At 47.3% G+C, this 23,706-nt stretch overlaps 2 protein-coding genes across 3 annotated transcripts in view; both read left to right on the forward strand.

Moving 5' to 3' along the window:
- LOC122210078 (small integral membrane protein 10-like protein 2A) overlaps positions 1-23,706 on the forward strand; it is a 149,658-nt gene that overhangs the window by 74,177 nt on the left and 51,775 nt on the right. The gene's annotated exons all lie outside the window — the stretch shown is intronic.
- Positions 2,553-23,706, forward strand: part of CYTH3 (cytohesin 3) — a 100,019-nt gene continuing 78,865 nt past the window's right edge. Inside the window, exon 1 of the mRNA XM_042922515.1 lies at positions 2,553-2,666. Coding sequence (XP_042778449.1) covers positions 2,630-2,666 — 37 coding nt within the window. The 5' untranslated portion in view covers positions 2,553-2,629. The remainder of the gene's footprint in view (positions 2,667-23,706) is intronic.

Genomic DNA, 23,706 nt, shown 5'->3' on the forward strand with positions numbered 1-23,706 from the left:
GGAGGATGGAGATTGATGCACAAAGGAGAAGTTCTCTGACCTTTCCGGAATGTGCACATTCTTGATTTCTTAAACTATTTCTGCAATGGTCAGAGGGCTGATAAATGGGTTTCAACATGTTTTCAAGAGGTGTCCTCCTTTGGATGGCCCTGTTCATTCAGCAGCAGTAACAAACGCTGTTGCTTTCTCCCTTTCTCTGACATGGCCAGGCCCTGCGGTGGATCGTGGAGGCAGAATAAATATAGACTATAGTCTCTGTCTGAAGGAGTTTCAAGGCTGCAAAGCTGATACACAGGAAACAGCAAACACTGTGAGAAAGTCTGGAAATAGGCTAGGACATCAAAATTCAATTTCAGAGTTATTTGTGTAATTATTTGCCTAATGGCTGTAATCCTTCCAGGTCTTAAGTCCCCTGAGGACAGGGACCGAATTGATCTTTTTCATCATCATCTTCCCAGCACCTGGGACAGTGCTTGGACTACAGCAGGTTCCTAAATACTTATTGTCTAACTGAGGGATTGCAACAGGGTTTCAGGTTTAACACTTGTTATCTTGGAGCCCCGTCTGCCGCACAAATTGTTTTTCTTACAAATTCATTTATAAAGCTTTCAACTTCTGATGAAACCACACACATGCTGGACATAAAGCAAATGCCTATCTTAGTGGGTAACTGGGATACTTAATGTTCCTCTATGTGGGGCAACCTGAATGTGTGCAGATTAGATAAATGCTATCTTGGTGGGATTTAAGAGATACTGAAAAACAGCTTTTCTTTTTTTAACCTAATTTCCCCTTTAGTTAGTAATTTCTTTGAGTAGTGAAGGTTTTGAAGTCTTCTAATTTCTCCCTTCAAGAACAGGAATGAGGGGCTCCTGGGTGGCTCAGTCATTTAAGCATCCAGCTGTTGGTTTCAGCTCAGATCATGATCTCACGGTTTGTGAGTTTGAGCCCCGCGTTGGGCTCTTTGCTGATAGTGCGGAGCCTGCTTGGATTCATTGTCTCTGCTCTCCCCTGTTGTCTCTCTCTTTTTCTCTCTCAAAAATAAATAAACTAAAAAAAAACAACAACGGAAATGACATCCTAAGCCTTTATTACCCCAACATTTTTGCAGGCTTTGTCAAAATGGAGGCGCTGGCTGAACTGTGGGGATAATCTAACATTGTACTTACAGATAACTGGGCCACGCTTTATTCTGATGGAAGTTGTCTTAGATGGACATCAGAGAGCAATTTTCAGATTCAAACTTTGAGAGAAGCACCTTGGATCACATGTTAAGAAACCTAAAGAATGAGGAATTTGACATTTAAAAGCTGTTATAATTGATAGTATCTTTGAGTAAGCTCCACATACTACATTATCAAGTTCAAAGTGTGCTGCCATTTTTCTCAGTAACCATACTGTTATCTTCAAGATAACCGAGCTGACAGGGACATGATCAGGAAGCCGCGTCTGTTGGCTGGGACTTAAACGTCCATCTCGGGACACCCAGAAGTGTGCACGGTCACTGCAGAAGCACAGGAACGCTGGGTGTCTAATTCCCGAGGTTATTGGGAGATTGCACTCTGGAATCATCCCACAACCTTGAACAAAAAGGTGAAAACTTTCCATTTTGATAAATGACAGCGGAAGGAAACAGGCCATTTGTAAATATAAAATCGTTGCTGGAAAATGATATTAGAGATGAATTATCTCCTCCATTACAGTGTTTCCTTTTCTTTAATGCAATTTGGTTCAAGCGAAATGAACAGAAAGGCTAGGGAGGGCGCACGTTCAATGCTTCAGGGGAGTTACTGGAAGCAAGACGTGGACGGAGAAAGGAGAGCCACAGATCTGGGGCAGGCCGATCTAGGACCCTGGCTGTGCCCACGGGAAATTGAATTCAGAGCTCCTTCTGCATCATAAATCCAGGGCAGCTGGCAGCTCTCCAAGGGAGACTGGAGAGACAGTGCGAGAGCATCTGAGGCCAGCCAGCCGGGCCAGCCCCCAGCTGAGGGTGGGACCCAGGTGTGCGGGTGTGGGGTCCAGCCTTACACTCTGCTAATTTTAAAGTGCGCTCGTCGCCAGCGAAGAAACGTCTTCATTATGCATCAGAAAGCCGGTTACTCGGAAATGCCGCGGGGCCCAAGGGGCGAGGCCAGACTTTTGAATGTGTGCGTTTCTTGAGCTTTTTTTTTCCGGAGCGCACGTGCGAGGAGGACCCTCGGCGCCGGGGTCTGTAGAAGTGGCATCCCGCGCCCGGGACCCCACGCGAGTCCCCAGGCCGCGCGAAGGCGGGGGAGGGCGCAGCAGGGGTCGCCGCGCCCCGGGCCCCCTCCCCCGCCGCCCAGAGTCGCGTCTCAGCCCTGCCGGGCCCGCGCGGCGCAGTCCGGGAGGGGCCGGGCGCGTTCCCGCGGGCGGAGCCGCGCGGCCCCGGGCCCCGCCCACCGCGCCCGGGGGCGGGGCCTACGCGTCACGTGACGGCGCGCCGAGCGGAGAGCGCCCCGCCCGGCCGGAGGAGGCCCGGGCCGCGACCCGGCGCGCGCGCTGCTGGAGCCGCCCGGCCGCACGCGCGCTCCGCACCCGCGGCGCCCACCGCCCGCGGCCCCTCGCCCGCGGCTCCGGGCTCGCCGGCAGCGGGAGCGGCCTCAACATGGACGAAGACGGCGGCGGCGGTGAGGGCGGCGGCGGTGAGTGTCGGAGGTGTGGCCGGCCCGGGCTGGCGGCCTGGGGCGGGGGTCGCGGGCGCGCCGGACGGGAGCGGGGCGGCGGGTCCGGGGTCGGGGGTCCGGGCAGCGCCCGTGCCGGCTGGCGACAGGCGAGGCCCGCGGCGCGTCGGCCCGGGGCCCAGCGGAGGGGGGCCGGCGGGGTCGCCTCCGAGCCCGAGCGGGGGTCCGGGGCGAGGCCGGGGTCGCTGGCGGCCGGGGTGGCCCGGGGGCTCGGGCAGGGCGCGGGGGTCGCCCTCCCGGGGCGGGGGACCTTGGGGGCGACCTTCCCCGCCTCTCGTCGCCAAGGGCGTTCACGCCCTCCGGAGCCCGACCGCAGGAGGCTGACCTCCCCCTCCCCACCCTTCGGTGTCTCTTCCCAGGTGGTGGGAAGCGGGGTATCCCCGAGAAATGGGGAGGGGAAAGTTCCGAATTGGGGATCCTCGGGGTCCAAGAGGGGCGGGTGGAGGGACAAGGTTGAAAGCCGTGTGCCCGTGTGCCGGGCTTTAGGTCACAAGTGGTGCGTGGGGAGGCTTCAACGAGGAGTGGGCAGCCGGGGCACAGGCATTTTATGAACTGGGGGACGTTCCGGGTTAAGCCCCCCAAATAAGCCCGGGGCATCCCGCGCTCAGGTGAGAGCAGCAAGAGCCGGGTTGTGTGCCTGACGCCCAGTTAATTTGCAATTGTTGTGGATGACTTAGTGGCGTGCAAATTACTGTCGTGTCATGCTGCGAATCATGCCCGTGAAGCTGCATTTACGCGCGTGTGTGGAGTGGGGTCGTTGGTTTGGAAAGCGGAGGGGTTACCACCCCTGTCTTGCAGGCACACCCGAAGTTGAGGTTCTCTCTACTTTGGCTGAAGATCTCCTTGATGCCGACAGACGGGATCTTCAGAACCCCTTGTAATAAGGGAGGGTTTTGAGAAAAAAAAAAAAAAAAAAAAAAATCTTAATTACAGGCTGCAGCCGCCTGTGAGAATCAGCAGTATCGAGCGCTTTCAGGTTGAAGTGGTTGGTTAATCAAGGTGCCTTCTAAGACTGTAAGTGCTGCCCGAGAGGTTTGTGCCCCAAGAAGCGATGCGGCTGTGATCGTGGGCAGCTGGCAGGCTTGGTGGCATTTGTCGAATTCAGTTCTCATAGTTAAAGCTAGGGATAGCGCTGTGGCATCGAGTGGGTGTGTTGTTTTTCGAAAGAAAGTGCTGTGGAAAGAAGGAGCCGAGTTGCAGAGCCTCCTACAAGCCAGGCTGTCTGCCTGAAGAGTCTAAGCGATGGATTCTCCCCAGATCCCCTGCCTCCTGCCTGTCACAACTTGGGTAACACAACAGGCATACAGCAGTTTTTCCCTTTTACAGAGTAAACAGGCATCACGTTTAAGCATTTGACATCAGAGTCAAGGTAGGCAGCCGGCTCGGCGATTTTGTTTGGAAGGCGTTTCCGACTCCTGTCACTAAAGACATGGAGACGGGTTTGAAGGTAAAAGCAGATATAAAGATTAGAAAAGGAAGTCAGCGTGGCCCAGCAGTTTACAGATCTTGAGTACTGTAGCAAAGGATGTTATTAAGTATCAAAAGTCTTAAAACTTTCTCTGGGCTACTAATTTCAAGATTGTATTCCCAGGAGAGAGATTTTCAAAAATGTCATGCTCAAAGATGTGCGTGATACAATTTGTAGTAGTAGAAAATCGGAAATAGCAATGCCCTATAGGAGGAAGGCGAGGTAAATTATGGGAAGTTTATTGATGAAATGTTAGAACCATTAGAAACAAGCAGTTGCTTTATATGTCCTGGTGGAAGCAACGTAATGTAATGTGAATGTAACGTTTTTCTGTTTTCCAAGTTTCTGGAATGATATGCATTACTTTCAAATTCGAATTAAAGAAAAACCTTATAAAAAAAAACCCGTGCATTGGGAAAAGGGTGTGATTGCTTTTAACGTACCATTTAATCCACTAGAACAATTGTCAATGACCAGTTGTTTATTTGTCTACTAAAATGCCCAGCAGCATGGTAGGTGCCGGAAAATAACTTTTAACCTTTACTGATAAGGTTTATTATCTTCTTTGAATTATAGGAGACACTTAAAAATAAATTTGGCAATCTTGGAATAAATATGGTTTTGGGTAAATGAAAGCCTTACAGTTTTGAAATAAGAATCATATAGCAATTATGATACACATTTGATGTGCTTGCATTTGAGTATTTGGGGAGGTTTTGAAGTTAATATACCTCTTTAAAGTTCTTTACAGTTGGGGCGCCCGGGTGGCTCGGTCGGTTAAGCGTCTGACTTCGGCTCAGGTCATGATCCCGCGGTCCGTGGGTTCGAGCCCCGTGTCGGGCTCTGTGCTGACAGCTCAGAGTCTGGAGCCTGCTTCGGATTCTGTGTCTCCCTCTCTCTCTGACCCTCCCCTGTTCATGCTCTCTCTGTCTCAAAAATAAATAAATGTTAAAAAAAAAAAAAAGTTCTTTACAGTTATTACTGCCATTTAGATAAAAAACAAAAATTCTTTGCTTTAAAGCTCATGTTAAAAAAAAGATGTTTAATCGCTACACCCAACGTGGGGCTCGAACTCACCACTCCGAGATCAAGAGTCGCGTGCTCTTCCTACTGAGCCAGCCAGGTGCCCCTAAAATTCACGTTTTTAAAAATAAAGTTCAGCCCTTCGAAAGAGGATAATTTCAGTTGCCAGTCGTTTGCCAGCCAGTCGTAAAACATAACTTTTGTGTACATATTTTTAGAGTAGAGAACTTTGAACCCTACATGGGGAACTCAGCTACAACTTGTTTACAAGATAGGGTACATAATCTGTGCAAATGGTAGTTACACAGGCACGAGAGATCATTTAAGAGCTTTTTTTTTTTTTTTTTTTGCTAATGTGTTTTTTTTTTTTAATTTTTTTTTTTTAACGTTTATTTATTTTTGAGACAGAGACAGAGCATGAACAGGGGAGGGACAGAGAGAGAGGGAGACACAGAATCGGAAGCAGGCTCCAGGCTCGGAGCTGTCAACCCAGAGCCCGACGCGGGGCTCGAACTCATGGACCACGAGATCGTGACCTGAGCCGAAGTCGGACGCCCAACCGACTGAGCCACCCAGGCGCCCCTTTTTTTTTAAATTTTTTTAATTTTTTTTATGTTTTTTATTTTTTTGCTAACGTGTTTGTAGGGCTAAGAGACTTTAAAAATGATTCTTACTTGCTATTTTTATAACTTGAATTTTTGTCCAGGGTAGTAGTATTTGTTCTTTCCGTGGAAGATAAGGGGAGAGGGTGGTGATCTGAATGGTTGGAGGGCAGTTCTAAGGAGGAACACGGTTGGGGGGGGGTTGGTTACAAGATTACAAGAACACATTGTTACTACAGTGTGCCCAGAGTGCAGTTAAGGTATTTTTAATTCCTTCGGGGCTTTATTGCCTTTCGGTTTTTCTAGAACAGTTCTTGAGATTTGCCTCTATTTGGCAGGTGACTGGCTAGTTTGGCTCCTTGCCACCATCTTAATACTCAGTTTGGGAATGTGCCTGATTGATGTTCCCGAATGGACCATCTGTGGCAGATGAAGTGAAGAACTTTGCTGGTTTTCCCCTCCCCACCGCCAGTCAGTGTAGATGAGGATTAAGCGTGTGTCTCACGTGAGAAGGTGCTCCGCCTCACTCATAATGAAGTAAATACAGATTAAGACCAGGCTGAGAACCCACCTTTCACCTGTCAGCCAAGCAAGGACCCCCACCTTTGAAACCATCTGTTGGCGGTGGGAGGGTAAATTAGTTACAGAGACAGCCTGTGTCCTGTTGGCTCAGGTCCATTGCTTGCTCTTCCCCTGCGGAGAGAGTCACCCCTGCAGGCAACATTTCCCAGACCTTTGGGTCAGCTGGCCTGCAGCTAGGTTTGGGTGGTGGGAGCCTCTGGTGGGTGGTGGGAGAGATGGATGGCTACAGGAAGGGGGAAACCAGGTTCTCTCCTCCTTACGTTTGGCCTCAGACAGTCTCTGTGGCCGTTGCACGGTCTCCTTTTGCTTCCAGCTCCTGCCCATTTCCCTGAGCTTTGGAAATCCCTCCTCCGTTTGGTCCTCCAACTTAGAGGTGGCATCAGCTTCTTGCTCTTGTGGTCTCTGGTTGTCTTACCATTTTCCGTGTGACTTCTCAGCTTTTCCATCACGCGTGTAACCAACTCCTTGTATGAAACGTCCTCCACTTGAGGTCCTTAGAGGGCCTTCTTCCGTTTCTCTGGATGGATCCCAATAGATGCAGCAACGTTGGGCCGCAGCAGCTTTTTAAACAATTGCAAGTGTGCAAATCCTTTGAACAAGCAGTAACAGTTCTAGGAATTTAATCTGCAGGTATATTTGTGCATGTTGGAGGTGCTGTGGGTACACGATTATTTGCTGCATTGTTTGTGGTAGTAAAAGATGAGAAATAACCCAGGTTATCCACAGGAGACTCACCGGGAAAATCTCATACCCAGATGGTGAATGAAGTTGTAGGAAGGAACGAGGAACCACTTTATGAATTGATCTGGAAAGATCTCCAAAATGCTAAGTTACAAAAACAAAGTGCAGGAAAGTGTGCTTTGTAGGTTACCATCTCTTTTCTTTTCTTTTCTTTTCTTTTCTTTTCTTTTCTTCGGAAGTGTTTGTATATGTGTGAAAATTCTCGGAAAGGTTAAATAAGGAACCAAGAATTAGGTTTCCCTGTTGGGGGAGGGCGATGGGAACTGAGCAGGTGGAGAATGAAGGTGCAGTGGAGCCTTTTTATTTTTTTGAAATTCAAAAAAGTTTATTTCTGCTTCTTCCGAAATTGGAAAGCCATTTCACACAGAAAAATAGTATGCTGGTAAGAAAACATCCTTTTTGAGAGGGTTGTTTTGTTTTGTTTTGTTTTTTTTGAGAGAGCTAGAGTGAAGGCAGGGGAGAGGAAGAGGGAGAGACTCTTAAGCAGAGCTTGATGGAGGGATCAAACCATGACCGTGAGGTCATGACCTGAGCTGAAATCAAAAGTTCGCTGCTTCACCAACTGAGTCACTGAGGTGTCCTGAAGTATTTTTATATACTAAAAAAAAAAAAGAAAAAGAAAGAAAAAAAATGATTTAAATGTAGAAAGTTATAAAATATGTTATCTGTATTTCCAGTCAAGGCACAGGAAATTACTGGTCTTTTAATGTTTAAGAGGTGACATGATGGGTGTTTTCAGAGTATGCGTAGAGCGTGTTCTTGAACGCTTATTCAACGGATAGTGATAGCGCCTCTACCAAAATGCCAGGCACTGCTCCTGGCACAAGGTTGAGTAGCGGTGAATAAGGCAGATGAATTTCCTGCGTTCCCAGAGCTTTTGTTTAGATGGGAGACAGACAGGAAAGGTAAACAGACACATAAAATAATCGCAAGTTATGCTGAGTGTGTTGAAGGAAATCATCAGGGGTGGAGGGACTTGGGGGGGGAGAGGCAGGGGAAGCCTTTGGGAGGAAGAGTGCCGGGGGCGGGGCTGGAAGGAGTGGCTTCAGGAGGTAAGGGATTCACGAAGCCAATGCAAGGTTTTAAACAGGGCAGTGATATTTGACTTCTGTTTCAATAACTTTAGCCGATGTTTACATAATGCTCTCGGCTGTTGGGGCTCCGTCCTGTGTGCTTTATTGTATCTTAACTTAATGTTGGCGGTAACCCTGTTAGACGCTTAACATTACCCACCGTTTACAGATGCAAATGGAAACCAGAGGTGTGGGGAAGCTGACCGACTTGCATTGGATGTCACAGCTATAGTAAGGGGTGGAGCAGAGATTCGAGTCCACGTGTTCCGGCCCCAGAAGCCACATGTCTCACCATTGCACCCCCTGCCCTTTTAAGGAGAGTCTTCCTGGCCACCAAGTGGAGAATGGGTTGGAGGAGGGGAGGGTGTCGGGGAGTAGGAGCTGGGCAGGTGCTCCGGGGAGAGTCGCAGAGGCGTGGGGATTGGGCAGCCGAGGCAGAGGTGAAGGGAAAGAGATGAGACGGATGTCTATAAAGACACAGAAAAGTAGGGGAAACAGTGAAACACTCATGTTCCCGTTACTCAGAGTTAACAGAGTAGCTGTTAATGTTCTGTGACATTGTTCTAGGTCTGCTGTAAGAAAGTAATAGTAATTCCAGCATTACGGGTAAATCTCCATCCCTGCATGTGGCAACACTGTTCTTTTTGCTTGTTGGTTGGTGCCCTCCTTGGTTTCTCTTGCCTTAGCCTCAGACGTTCTCCCTCTTGTCATCCATGTCCAACAGCGATCCCTTAAGACAGGTCATATCACCCCCTCTCTGAGTCTGTACTGTCGTCAGGCTAGAACCCTGTCTTGAAAGGCCTTCCTGTGGCCCACAGGGCCTATCGGTCCAGGGGGCTGCGAGCTTTTTCTGTAAGAGGGCCAGGTAGTAAATATTTTTGGCTTTGTATGCCACATACAGTCACAAATTTTTTGCTTTTTTGTTTTTAATGTTTGTTTATTTTTGAGAGAGAGAGAGAGAGAGAGACAGTGCGAGCAGGGGAGGGGCAGAGAGAGAGGGAGACACAGAACCCAAAGCAGGATCCAGGCTCCGAGCTGTTAGCACAGGGCTCAAACCCACTAACCGTGAGATCATGACCTGAGCGGAAGTTGGATGTTCGACCCACTGAGCCACCCAGGTGCCCGTCTGTCTGTCTGTCTGTCTGTCTTTCTTCTCTTCCTTTTCTTCTTTTCTTTCTTTTCTTTCTTTCTTTTCTTCCTTCCTTCCTTCCTTCCTTCCTTTCCTTTCCTTTCCTTTCCTTTTTTTTCTTTTCTTTCTTTAAATAACCCTTTAAAAACATAAAAAAACATTGTTTTCTTGAGGGCTGTCCTTGGCCCCTGCTCTCATCCCTTGCTGTGTCTTTGACATTTCCTACCACGCTTGTTACCACGCTGGTCTCCTTGATCTTCCAGGAACGTACCAGGCACACCCTGCCTCGGTGCCTTTGCACTTGCTGTTTCCGTAGTGGTTTTCACTGAGGTATCTGCTTCCTGCTTACTGGCTTCATCCAGGTTTCTTTTTCTTTCTTTGTAAGTTTATTTATTTTGAGAGAGAGAATCCCAAGCAAGTTCCATGCCATCAGCACAGAGCCAGACGCAGGGCTCGAACTCAAGAACCGTGAGATCATGACCTGAGCCAAAATCAGGAGTCAGACGCTCCACCGACTGATCCACCCAGGGCCCCTTCATCCAGGTTTCTGTCCACATCTCCCTGCCACAGAGGCCTTCGTTCACCAGCCTGTCTGAAATAACCCCCTGTTGTTACCCTTTCCCGGCTTCTTAACACTTACCACCCTGTACCTATTCCATATTTGTACACTGTTTGCCTCTTCTCTCGTAGACTCTAAGTTCCATGAGAGCAGGAATGTTGTCTGCCTTCACCTGCGACCATACTCCAAGACCTGGAACACAGTACACAGACCTTCAGGGAATATCACCTTTTAAATTATTCTTGGTCCTCCACCCCTCCTCCCTTGTGGATTTCCTAAGGGCAGGTGTGGATTAGCTGTGGGTCCTGTGGTGTGGTTTTCCTACTTTAGCATATAGGTGTATGTCCATAAACAAGGTAAAGGTCTCTTCTTGGTTTGTTTAAGAAAATTATAAAAATGGTATCCTGTCGTCCGGATAGGATTTTACATTGTCGTTGTAAACCACACACAGGTGAACTCCTGGGCTTGTCTCCTTTTCCAGACTTGGGGGAGTTTTTCTGGAGCGTAGTTCCAGATTGTGCACACGGGGCATAGGCTTCCTTTTGGTTTCCTTACCTGCTGACAGATTGCTTTCTCACAGGGGGCATTCTCCTCCACTCTGGGCATTTGTCAGACTTTTAAACGTCGGCCTGTCTCCTGAGGAAGAAACAGCGCATCGCGTTACCAGTGATGAGATGTTCTTTGGAGAATCGGCTGGATGTGCCGACCGTTGGGAGGTCAGAGGTGCAGGAGGCAGAGGGGCGACTTCCAGATTCTGGCCTGTGTGACAAGGTGGTGCTGCCGCCACCGGAGATCCGGGGAGGCGGGGCTAGGACAAAGCCATTCGGAGGCTGTTTTGGGTTTTTTGGTCAAAAATGACATCGCTTTGCCCTGGCTTCGGGAGGACATTCTCACCGGGCGTACAGTCGTAGTCTATCAAGTTAGTTTCTTGCAGTGTTTCGACGTGCCATTTCATTGCCTCTGGCTTGCGTGGATTCTGCTGAGAAATCAGCTGCATCTGTCTTGTTCTTTTGAAGGTAATCCCTCCCCCATCCCCACTTTGGCTGCTTTTCAGATTCTTCTCTTTGCCTTTCTTTTTCAGCTGTTACTGTGATGTGTCCAGATGTGGTTTTCCTTAAAACTATCCTTGTCGGGGCTGGTGGCGGTTCTGCTTTTTGGTGGTGCCGTGACCAGACTTAATTTTACCTTAGATTTGGAGAATTGGTGCTCATTGGCTCTCCATTCATTCCTTTGGCTGCATTCCCCATCTCTCCTTCTGGGACTCCACCTTTTCATCATGACCTGTGTGACTGACTCTCTTTTCTGTGTTCTTTCTTGTCCGCATTATGGGTCTGTGGTTCACTCCGTGTATTTTCTTCTGACCTGTATCCCAAAATACGAATAATCCTTCCCTCATCTCCAACCCGCACTGAAACCATGTCTTGAGTTCTCAACTTCTTTCAGTGACTGCCTTCTTCAGTTTTCTTGATTCTTTTTTTCAGATTCCCAATTTTCTGCTGAAAATTCTCATCTTCTAAACTAATTTCTTTGTTGTATTAATCACGGTTATTATAAGGTCCCCGTCTGATAATGTCAATATTTGGATAGCTTGTGAGTGTATTCTGTTGTCTGTTCTACCCTTGGTTTTCAGTCATGTGGTCGTGACTCTAGACATACCTGGTAATTGTAGACCATGTGTGTGAAAACTTGTAGACTCTGGCAATTCTCCTCAAGGGAGGCTTCTGGCAGGCAGTTAAGGCAGGGAAATACCACTTTAGAATTGTGAGGATTGCTCTGCTTCTGGTTTGCCCCCCTCCTGGGGTAGCTCTCTGGCGGTCCCCACCCGCCCGAAGGCCTGGGCTGTTTACTGGGCTCCTCTTATCTGGCAGCCCCTGAGCTCTCCCCCCACCCCTAAGACTGCCGGAGGCTATGCCGGCCCACTCACATCCTCCACCACTTGTTTCTGCTTAGCGTTTTGGCCTCTCTGCTTCTACAGTGAATTGGCAAACCTCTCCAGGAGAAAAGTGGCCGGATTTTGGGCTCCCCTCTCTGCACTTACCTCTGGGATCCTGGCCTCCTGAGTCCTCACTGCATTTGGTAGCTGTCCGATACCTTCACACAGTTGTTTCTTATAATTTGTTCAGCTCTTTCGGTTGTTCTTGGCAGATGGGTTTGTCAGTTACAAACTAGTCAGCCTTTACTGGAAGCGTCGTCTCAGGAGTTCAGTTTTGGTGTTTAGAATTGGACTCAGTAGTGAGAAGCCCCAGTGGAGGTGGCTGTGAGAGTCCGCTGCTTGGAGGACCTGACTGGGTGGGAGATGAACCTTGGGAAGACTTCAGCGCCCTTTAGTTAGTGGGACCGGATGAATGAGATCACTCGTGGGAGAGAGCTGAGAGAAAGGAGAAAGTCCCAGGACTGGGGACAGCCCAGGAAAGGAGACCTGGAAAGGGTAGCCAGTGGCGTTGGGGGGGGGGGGGGGGGGGTCCTTGGGGTCCTTGGGGGTTGCGCGGTGTTGCAGAAGTAGAGGGGGGAGTGGTGTTGTCGGAAGCGAGAGGGGATAGGCAGGGGGCAGGCAGAGGAGGGACCGGGAAAGATGTTTGCTTGCTTTAGAAAGAGCTGGTGCCACGCCTGCGGGTGGAGGTTTGCCCCGGGGATGAGAGTGGCCGGAGGGCTGGGGCTTGGCGAGGGAGAGGGGTGCCCGTGTGTTTTGCCACGAAACTTCTCTTGAGGAAATCATTTTGATGGAGGACCCACAGCAACTCATACCAGGTGGGTTAACATAGCAGGTGGCATGGTCACACTCTTAGAGTAACTTTGGGAGAGACGCATTAGCTCTAAAAGGGATTATTGGCACATCCTTTAGGAAGCAGGTTGATCAACCTGTGAGATGGGACTATTGAAACTTGGGAAGATAGGTTTTATCAAACACTGCGCACGATAGAACTACTCTGCAGTTGTGGGAGAAGAATAAGTCCCTTCGATGAGAGTAGAAGATACGTGACTCTCCTTCCTGATTTTTGAAGTTAATCAAGCTTCTCAGCACTGTGTAGTCAGCTCCCCATTTGACTTGGTACGACAGACATCAGGTTCTGTAGGGTGTTACAGCTTGGTTGCAGACAATTCAGCATGTGTTTATTTGGGCTAAATCTATCTTTCAGTGTTTGGTAAACACTAGACCCACCTGGGTCACGTTAGTTGTCCACGAAGATTGGGTGATTTGCTTTCACAGAGCAAATTCACTCTTCCGGCTGACTTCGTTTTCGCTGGTCACGAGGAGCTCTGTTCAAATCGTGGAAAATAAGTTCCGGTCCTAAACTCTCAGCAGGGTTATTTTTAATTACTGTACTCTTCTTTTTGAAAAACTGATTCCTCTAATTAATAAATAAAAGCAGTTTGCTATAAAACTGGACATTTTAATGATGATTGAAAAATATTTCCCAATATCTAGGTAATTAGTGATTTTTTTTTTCCCCCTGTTTCATCCAGATGTTTGGCTGTGTGTAGACCCAGCCTTACTGCAGTTTTCTAATTCACTTTCATGGGAACATATAATATTCTCCGTTTATTTTGGACAGCAGAGTTTCCTTTTTCTGTGGACAGATACATATGAAACACATGGTCTTTGAGTGGAGTTTGTGGTCCTCTGAGAATTCTCTGAAGGAGGAAATGGGTTGACCTACTGGTTGCTATGAAGTAAAAACAATCTTGTTTTCATTTTTTCAGTGAACATCTGGGTTGCATTTATTATTTTACATTCTCGAGGTTCTTTAAAACCACAATTTGATAATAGGAGGGTTCATTAAAGCCGTGACTATTTAGCTATTTCTGTAATTGATTTAAGTGTTAGGGTGGATGATGTATTTAGAAAAGAAACAAAAATTGGATATTTCTTTCCTTTCTATAAAATGTAACTTGCAAGTAACAACCTTTGATTTTAAACCATAAAATAGGATGTAGGTACTTTGAGGGGCAGGGGAAGGAATGATCACCTGGCTCATTTCTCTGTGGCCCTTTGCTGCTCAGTTGGTGGCTGTGGGTGTCTGATCTGTTACGGTATCAATTCCTAGGGAAGGGGACCTTATGGCCACTAGACAGTGGAACTTAAAAGCCATAAACCAGGGAAGGAAATCCCTTTTTCCTTCTCATCGACTGGAGGAAGGGAGCGTAAGCAGGTCTGGCCAGTAAGCTCTGAAGGGCAGTTTTCGGAACTTCTTGGAAAGGTTTCTTCTTTCTTGGAAAAATACGGAAGACGGTTCCTTGTCTTTGAATGGATTTTGTTGGCCTGTTGGGTAGTCAGCTTCCATTCATGATGTTCCTGATGTCCATCCACACGCTGAGGGTGACCAGCTGGCTCCCTGAGGATGTGGTTGAGCTGCCGAATGTCCCCCACCCGGAGCCTCCCTGTGTCCACACTTCCTGTCACGCGGGACGATAAATGCCCTTCTTGTTTACATGGCTGAGAAGCGTTCTGTAAGGAGTACAGGCATCTTGCCAGACACTGGCTGTGGCAGCAGGCAGGTCAGTTGTCTTACCACACAGCAAGGACCTCATCCCCATGGAGTGCGAGAGGAAACCTCTTCTCTTCCGTAGGTATTCATCAAGCATATGTACTTACCACTTGAAGAACCGAGCTGGGTTACGTTTTCTTTTCGAGATTGATACGTTCTCCTACTTTTAATAAAACAAAATGTGTTTTCACATGCTCATGAATCCGTTAATAGTTGCATGTGGCACTTCCTTGTAACATTTATTTTAACGCAAACATTTTTAACCGTGCAGCAATCCAAAGTGGCAGACGTTGGCCATTTAATATTCCGTTAGAAGACAGGACTTCCTTTTAGTTCTTAGCAGAGAGGAAATAAAATGATCAGGAATGTCCTTTTCCAAGTTTCAGTAATTGAATTAAGATTTTTTTGAATTGAGACAGACAAATGAATTCATTTTTGTTTGTGTTAGAGTATGGGAAAATTGGAGGATTTCAGTGACTTGGAAGCATTTGGCCTGTTCACACGGTGAGGCTGCACTTCCCAAGTGTGGGCAGGACGAGCGGTTGTAGACGTTTCTCAGCCTGTGACCGCGCTTCTGAGAGCACGGTGCATCCTGAGAAGAAAACGGTGCCTTTCACGGCCGGTGCGGAAGGGATCTTCATACTGGATAAGCGTTCTTCTCAAGTGTGGCCTGCTCTTGGGGGTCGCAGAGCGTCTCGTGGGTCCCCAAAGTAACATGTCTCCAAATTTGCTTTTTCATTTGAAACAGTGGCTAAGCTGTATGCTAGTCAGATGGTTACTGTGGCATTTTTTATTTTTACGGAAGAAAGTCAGATGCCTTCTTCCCTCCTTCCTGCGCTCGCCTTGGTCTCCGAGGGCTTTAGCGCTTCCTCTCTGTGGGCCTTCTCGTGGCGAGGAGCGCGGTCCAGTGCGTGTCCCACGCTCGTGCGGCACCCCCGCGCTTCTTCTGCCTCACAGATGCCCAGTCATTTGTCTGGACATGAAGAACATGACTAATTTTTTTTTTTTTTAGTAATCTGGAAAGAACATAAGATGAGCTATTTCCCCTGGGTTCTGCTGCTTAGACATTTGGCTTCAGGATTGAAGTCTCCTCTGCCTCCCGTGCTGCCTCCACCCTTTTTCCTCTACTGAGGAGGAGTCTGGGGCCTTTTCGCTTTGTCTTCCCATCAGGTATTAAGATCCTGGCCAAGAGCAGACTGTCCTGCATGTCAAGATGATAGCGACTGTCTATCTCAGGGGTGTTCAAGGCTGCTTTCTCGTTAGCAACTTTATCTCCCTCTTGCATTTTATCTGTGAAGGTTTGGGGCCGGGTGAGACCCAGTCTCACTCTTGAGGGAGAAGCCAAAGCTGACCGCCCCGGTCCCTCCAGCCACCTGCAGGCGTGGTGCAGGCCTGCCCGTGGCCGAGCCCGTGGCTGGCCTGTCCTCTTGGGGAGACCATCATCGGAGTTCTCTAATCACATGAGCTTGGCTTCCACGGTTTTATCTGGGAATTTGAGGAACAGATTTGACAGGGGAGTCATTTCCTTAAAAAGTCGTTAATGACAGTCAAGGCTGTTTCAACTTTCACTGGTTCAAGAGATTAATGGCCAAGCCTGGGTGGTAATACTAACCTGAACATCTTCCCCCAATGCTGGAGAAGGGAGTCTGGCTTTTACTATAAACGTTTAATTTTAGAAGGCTGTTGCTGCATGTTTCACTGAAGCTTTTTCTGCTAATGTCCATCCCTCCCTCCCTCCACCCAGAGTACGTTATTCTCCACTTAGTGGAATCTGGAAGCCTGGGTCCTTTCTGTGCTGGGCAGCCTCCCTTGTTCTCAGCCTCGCTTCTTTGCGGCTGACTTTGTTGGGGTGAATCATGCAGTCATTGCTCCCCAGATAATCTCCGTCCTGTGGGACTGGAGGGCCCCCTCCCCCTTGTGGTCTAATTAATTAAGGGAATTAACATTGCAGAATTTCTGCCCGTTTGCTATGTCAGCTCAGCCACTGAAGGATATTTCAGGGCAGAAAATAGCCAGCTGTGTGTGATGTTAATGGTTGGTTCTGAGAATTTGTGTCTCTGCTTTGTGTACACATACAGAAGTTTGTTTAACCAGTAGAACTGATTGTTGTTGACATATTTTTTAAGTAAATACATGCAGCTCCAATACTTTCAGCCTCGAGTCTGTGTGTATAATCTCCTTAAGCTTCAGTCTTCCTTCTTGTATGTGAAGCGGACATGAAAAAAACCCAAGTGAAATTCTTTAGTGAAGAATCTGTCAAAAATCCCAAACAGTCAGGCATTTGAAACGTGGTCATCAACATAGGAAGCCCCTGCCCGCAATTAGGTACTCAGCAGAGTGAAAGAGCTGCTGTATTCCGGTTTAGGAATAGCAGATAACCGGCAATGTGATGATTGTATCTTCCCTCCCCCAGCTTTGCATTTTGAAAAATTTCAAGTCTACAGAAAAGTTGAATGAATACCCATATAGCTGTCACCTTAATTCACCAGTTGCTAAAATTTTGCTGCATTTGCTTTATCTCTAATACAAATTACAGGGTTTTTTGGGGAGGGGGGCCAGGGAGGGGTGGATCACTTGAAAGTAAGTTACATACATCATAACGCTTAATCCCCAAATACTTTGGCATTGATCTCCTAAGGACACTCTCCACGCCCCCGCCACACTGCAGAGAATCAACAGTAATTCTGTGATATCCTTACACATACAGTCCAAATTCTGCTTTCCCAAAGTGTTTCATATCTATTTTTCTTACCTATCTAGGCTCTCTCTGATCAGGGTTCATACCTTGCATTTACTTATGTCTCCTCAATGTTTTTTTTGGAGAGAGAGAGTGAGTGAGTGTGAACAGGGGAGAGGGGCAGAGGAAAGGGCAAGAGAGAGAATGAATGCCAAGCAGGCTCCAGGCTCAGTATGGTGCCCATTGTGGGGCTCGATCCCACAGTCCTGAGATCAAGACCTGAGCAGAAATCAAGGGTCTGATGCTCAACAGACTGAACCATCCAGGCGCCTCACGTTTTCTCAGTCTTTAAAACAATTTTTTTTGGGGGGTGATGGTGACTTCTGGAGTGCCTGTTAACGGTTTCCTAGTATCATTTGCACCCTATAATCCAGGTTACATGTATAAACAGGAGAGAGAAGTGTTTTGGTTTCTTTAATGTCATTTTTCTCAATACGTTAAAGTCATCTATTTGATTCAAGGTCAAAGTCACATTCATTTTTCTTGTTCTTTGGTAAATGTGGATTAGATTGGTAACCGAAAGGAGTTACTAAGCGGCTCAGATGTCAATGGAATATGTGCGTGGGCGAACTTGGACAAACACACACAGTGGTTTGTTAGACCTGCCCTCATATGGAGGTGATTACGAATTTTATTTTAATATGTGGCCATGGCTTTATAAAGAAACAAGCTTCAGAATTGGAAAATTTAGTAAGACAAACTTTATTTACATATTACAAAAGAGAAGCTTTTGCTGCCAGGTTCTCGGATGAAGAGCAAACCTGAAATCTCTTAGGAATGAGTCCCCCCTCCTCCCCACCCTTCTTCTCCCCCCCTTCTCCTGCCCCCTTTTTCTCTTCCCCCTTTTTCTCTTCCCCCTTCTCCCCCTCTCCTATAGGCTTTAAACTTTTTTTTTTTTTTTTTTTTTTTAGGCTTTAAACATTTTTAACTTTGGCCGCAGCTGAGACTAATACAGGATCCAGCTGTAACTTTTTTGTTGTTGTTAGTATATCCGGTGATGGTCATAGCGAACTCATTGTATGAAAATTCAGTAAAGGAAAAGGGCAGGGTGGGAAAAAAAGTGACACTCCATAAAAGTATTCAAGAAACAGCGACAGGATCTAGGAGTCTCCCTTTCAGATGGCTGATTCAGATTCCACCCTGAAGTACTCACTTTGTTTGTGGCTAGTTGAGTAGGTGTTTTAGGTTTTCCTTCTTAATCATATTACATGTACAGCCGTGTAACCAGAGAGTATCTGCGAGGCTGAGTCTTGTGTTCAGGGGGAGGCAGAAAGAGTAGCCTCATGAACCCAGACACCCGACCCCCCTGGTGTGACACAGGGCAGGGGCTCTGCAGGCAGGACACGGTTCCAGCTGGCGCAGAGGTGGCAGCGGTCTGCAGAAGGGAGCGGAGCTCGCTCTCCTTAGGTCTGTTGGGCAGCACCTTGACCAGAGAGCAAGTAAGTGTGGAATCAGCAGTTCAGTCAAATAAAATCTCAAATTGGCAGGTCTGCCTCGATGTAATTACTCTAAAAGTTTTGTGTCTTTGATCAGCTCTGTCTTACGAGGACCAAGTACATATCATCACCCTGTCGCTGAAGGTGGATTATATGTTTCAAAATAGCTTTTGTGATAAGTGTAATTATCATAAGACCAGTGATTTTCACATACTTGTGTGTCTCAAGCATTTTGTTTTTCTTTTTTTATTTTTCCTTTTTCTTTTTCCTTTTTTTTTTTTATGTTAAGGAGGTCAGATTTCTCCGATTTCTTCTAATTGTAGCCAGACATCCTGTTTGGGGGCTATTTGAGACCAGGGCTGCCTGTGAAGAAATTATGCAGTCCTGTGGCAGTTTTCTGAGTTGCTCTTTTTAGATTTGATTTTGTGAACAGGTTTCCTTGAAATGCCATACTCTATTTTTAGATGGTCTCTTTACATCTCTGTGGTTCTGGGCATCCGCAATAAACAGATTTATTATTCAGCACAAAAATGCTGTTCAGTGCCCTAAGGCTGTTGAAACTTTATAGGAAAAAGCAAACCAGTGACAAGTTAGTGGATGTAATAAATGAGGACCACTGAACACATTTAAAAAAAACCTTGTTCTCTTTCTCAGATCACTGCTGTATCTGGGCCAGCGTGAACGATATTTTGAAGAATCCTTTACACTAGGTGGGCTCAGTCTTCTGGGTTCTCACAAATTACTCCTTTCTGCCTCCCACTGAAAGGAACATTTTTGTAACCATTCAACAAACTTCCCACACTGCTCCTGTACCTCTGTCCTGCCTCATTTTTACTCAAACCGTCTTTTCTTTTCTTTTTTTTTTTTTTTAACTTCAGAATAGTCTGGTAGCTTCTTAGATTTATAAATGATTTGGCTTGCTGCTGTGTATGGTATCAGAGGCCCTTATATTCTTGAAGTAATGTTTGACCTAACCAAGGTATTATGGGAGTCAGGGATTGCAAACCTTGGGACCTATTTGGTGATAAAGTACTTATTCTTTTGTTTAAAAATTGAGCTGTAGTTCACATAACGTAGTAGTCAACCCTTTTAAAGCATGCATTTCAGTGGGATTTCGTATATTCACAAGGTTGTGCAGCCACCACCCCCTGATTTTAGAACATTTTTAAAAAAGATCTTTATTTATTTATTTGGGGGAGGGAGGGAGTGGGGCAGAGGGGCAGAAGAAGGAGAATCTTTTTTTTTTTTTTTTTTTTTTTTTTTTTTTTTTTTGAGAGAGAGAATCTTAAGCAAGCTTCATGACCCTGGGCTCATGACCTGAGCCGAAATCGAGGGGGACACTCAACCAACTGAGCCACCCAACATGGTGCCCCTTTAAAGATTTTATTTTTAAGTAATCTCTATACCCAGCACAGGGCTCGAACTCCCAACTCAATGATCAGGAGTTGCAAGCTCTACCGACAGAACCAGCCAGGCGCCCTTAGAACATTTTTATCACCTCGAAAGGAAATCCTGTCCCCATTAGCAGGTGGTCTCCCTGCACTGGCCACCAGGAATCCATGTGTCTATGGATGTGCCTGTTCTGAACATCCCAGGTAAATGGAGTTGTATGGTATGTGCTTTGTGTGTCTGGCTTCTTTCACTTGGTTGGTTCATCCACGTTGTAGCATGATTCAGGACAAAGAGCCTATACTTTTCTCGTGGCACTGACACTGGGATCCGTTTTCGTGTTGGGAGTGGCTGGAGAGAGTGCTCACCTGTCACGTGGTTGAATCTGTGGCTTGAGTGTTGTGTTCAAGGTTTTTAATGTGCATGTGTTTTCTTCCCGCTGGGAAAGTTGAAGTTGATTTTTAGCCTTATTATTTGTAGAAGGTCTGAATTGAATCCTTGTGTCGCAAGCCCCGACTTTATAGTCCTGCACGGTTGCATCGAAAGCAGAACCATGTTGTCTGCAGACAATTTTTACTCTCTAACGACTGGTGTGCGGGTTCAAGAAATCAGATTTCCCAGGCAGCCATCCTGAAATCTGTTAAGAGAAGCCTGAAGGATCTATTTCTTGGGTTTGGTGAGGCTTTGCCAGGAGGGAGCCCAGTAGTGGATGTAGGAGAACAAGGTCTCCCGAGTCCCCCAGTTCCCCTCCCAGCACACGACAGGACAGGAAGCCATGAGAAATGCCAGCGGACTGTGGGAAGCCACCGTCAGTAGAAGAGAGTTAGATGGACTTGGGGAAGAAATGAGAAATTGGAAGCCTGTCAGCAAATAAAGCAGAATCGGGGTGTAGAGTCAGCGGGGTGGGCTCTGCTCGGGGGTGCAGCTCAGAGGGTGGGCGAGTGTGGGCGCGTGCTATATAGACTTGGAGAGTTGCAAGTCATTGCTGCCCGCCTGAGTGTTCTCTCCCCCAGTCCTCCTTTCCCTTCTTGTTTGTTTGTTTGTTTGGTTGGTTGGTTTTTAGAGAGAGCGCACATGAGTGAGTGGGGAGGGGCGGGGGGCGGGGGGAGAAAATCTCAAGCAGGCTCCATGGCCAGCATGGAACCTGACGCGGGGCTCGATGTCACGACCCTGGGATCGTGACCTGAGCCGAAATCAAGAGTTGGATGCTCAACTGACTGAGCCACCCAGACGCCCCATCCCTTGTTTTCAGGCAGGCAGTTGATAGCATTTTAGGCGAATATTTCTTTATGGAGATTGTGTTCTCTGCCTGGGGAGGATTGGGGCTCCCTGGGTGTGTGTCTGCACCCCAAGGAAAGCTTTCTTATGTCCTCTGTCTTAACGGAGGTGATTTCCTCAGCCTTTCCTCCTGGAGTGAAGCCTGTCAGTGGACAGGCTTGCTCGTGGGAACCAGCACAAAAGGGCCCTTCCCATTCAGGAAGGGATCTAGTGAGAAAAGGAACCTTTTGTAACACTAGAGGAAGCCACACAACCAGCCACAGCTCCTCTTTAAATATGCGCAGACCACAAGAACCTCCAGGCAAATGGAAAAAAAAACCCCAAACTCAACAGCATGAGGGAGGAGACTTAGTGCCACATTTTTATAGGAAGAATGGCTGACCACAGAAGAACCAGAATTCCGAAATAGAACCTGAAACGTGATCCCGGGAGACCTGTAGGGGCGATGCGGCCGCCCCAGCCCTCCCCCCTCCAGTCACAGTCCCAACTGCAGGGGACTGAGCAGAAGGAATCCGGGAACACTGAACAGGGCGAATGGGACTGGGGCTGACTCATCACTGACTCCTGAGGGCAGGGTCGAGGGCAGGGTTTAGAGCAGTGTGCGAGGCCGTGCTGTGGGCTCTGCCGACTTGGGGGAACGGCGGGGGTGGGTGGGTGGGGGGGGGCGGCAGGGAGGCCTGGTGACGTGCAGCGGGCAGAGGAAGTGGGGGGCTGGGTTTGCCCCTCCGCAGCACCAGTGTCTGGGACCAGGGACCCGGGGCGGCCGAGGACACGTGCGGCCTCCATGTGCCCAGATCCCGCAGCGCTCCTCCTGGGCTCCTCCCTGGCTCTGCAGCCATCCTCCCTGGTGCAGTGGGCAGCACTCCATCTGTCTGGAGCAGAAGCCACGCCAGACGGAGAATCTTACACAGAAATGAGATCCCAGAACCAAACCCGGTTGCTTCACAGAGAAGCAGACTTGCAGGCTTGAAGTTCCCAGTGTGAATGGTCAGCCCTCCCCCGACAAGCTTACTTAGAGCTGAACAAACACACCAAACTCAACAGCGTCCTACGGAGAGCCAGTCATTCTGTTCTGGGGGGAAATTGGGCCTAGATATCATTGTTTAATAATAAATTAAAAAAAACACAGAGCAAACCCCAAACAACAATCTGTTGCCAGAATACAATGGGGTGGGGGTGGGGGCGAGGAATATACTTTTTGAGGCAGAGGAAAGTATGATTTTGAGGAAGGTTAATTGTATAAACTAGGAGTAAATTTCAAGTTGAATCTGCTTTGTGCTGTTTCTAATAAAACTCGGGAAAGACTGACCTAAGTGACTGACAGGTGAGATAAGGCAGCCACCGGAACTGAGAGCTAGCTGGTTGGGAGGCAGGTAAAGCCAAATGCACAAGCTAAGAGAAGAAACTTGTAATGGTACCAAATGCATTCGCAGAACTTTAAAACTCCCGTTAGGATCCACCGAGAGCAGCATTTACAACGTAGAAAGTTAATTGGTGCTGTGATGTAGGTAAGTGTTGTTCCTGAAGAAGCTGCTGAAAACAGATCATGGAAACAGTAGTCTGACCATGGGAAAAAGTCCCTTTGAGCCGGAAAAGAATACCAGCTGCATTTGTGTCGAAAAGGCTCATCATTCTGCATTAGATAAAAAGGGGAAAAGGGCAAGTGGTTTGCTGGTGGAATTTTTAAATATCAAGACTAGAGTAACCTACAAACAGAAGGGGCAGAGGGAAGGACCCTTACAAAGAAGGAAAACTTTGCAGGATGGTTTCAGGCTCTCCTGCGACATTGCCAGAGGACCGCGGATACAAGGTGTAGACTTTTGAGGTTGTGAGCAGGGCTGTAACCAAGAATGAAATAATCACGCTGAGTGTTGTTAATTTGTGAAGGCAACAGAAAGAGGTTCTCTGAAGGCAGAGAGGCCGGGTCCAGCACTTTGCCTTCGGTGGGAGTTTGCCCTGCCTTTGGACTTCAGTGAGCCGTGACGTGTCACCGATAGAACATTGGTGGATTTTTTTGTGAATAAAACTTGTTCAGAGGTGTATTCCAATCCGCTAAAAGATTAATGGTAATAACTCTGGAAGGGAAAAGTTGTGATACAAAATAACTGATGTTGAATTGAAGTCATTTAAATGTAAATGTAAGTCTAAATGATAAATTCGGTTACAAATAAAAATTCAAATGTAAGTAATTCTTGCAAGGGAAAATATGTAGTGGAAAAAAACCCCAGTTATTCAGTAACAATACTATCAATCATAAATCTGGACAGAATCTGAGAAGTGGGTGGGGGGGTAGTAAAGATTCTACCTTTTCTTCTCACAAAGTGGGGGGTATCTTTTTATTTCTGACATTGACAATAAGAGAAATACAGGTAGCAGTGTGGTTTTAAAAATTTAGAGTAGGGTGTTGACATTTCACATCACAAGAGGGAGAAAAACATGTAAATTTTGATCATGGGATAAGGTTATGTCAGGTAAAAGTACCATGGTCTGGTTATGC

This window comes from Panthera leo, chromosome E3 (genome assembly GCF_018350215.1).
Source record: "Panthera leo isolate Ple1 chromosome E3, P.leo_Ple1_pat1.1, whole genome shotgun sequence".
NCBI classification, from domain to species: Eukaryota; Metazoa; Chordata; class Mammalia; order Carnivora; family Felidae; genus Panthera; species Panthera leo.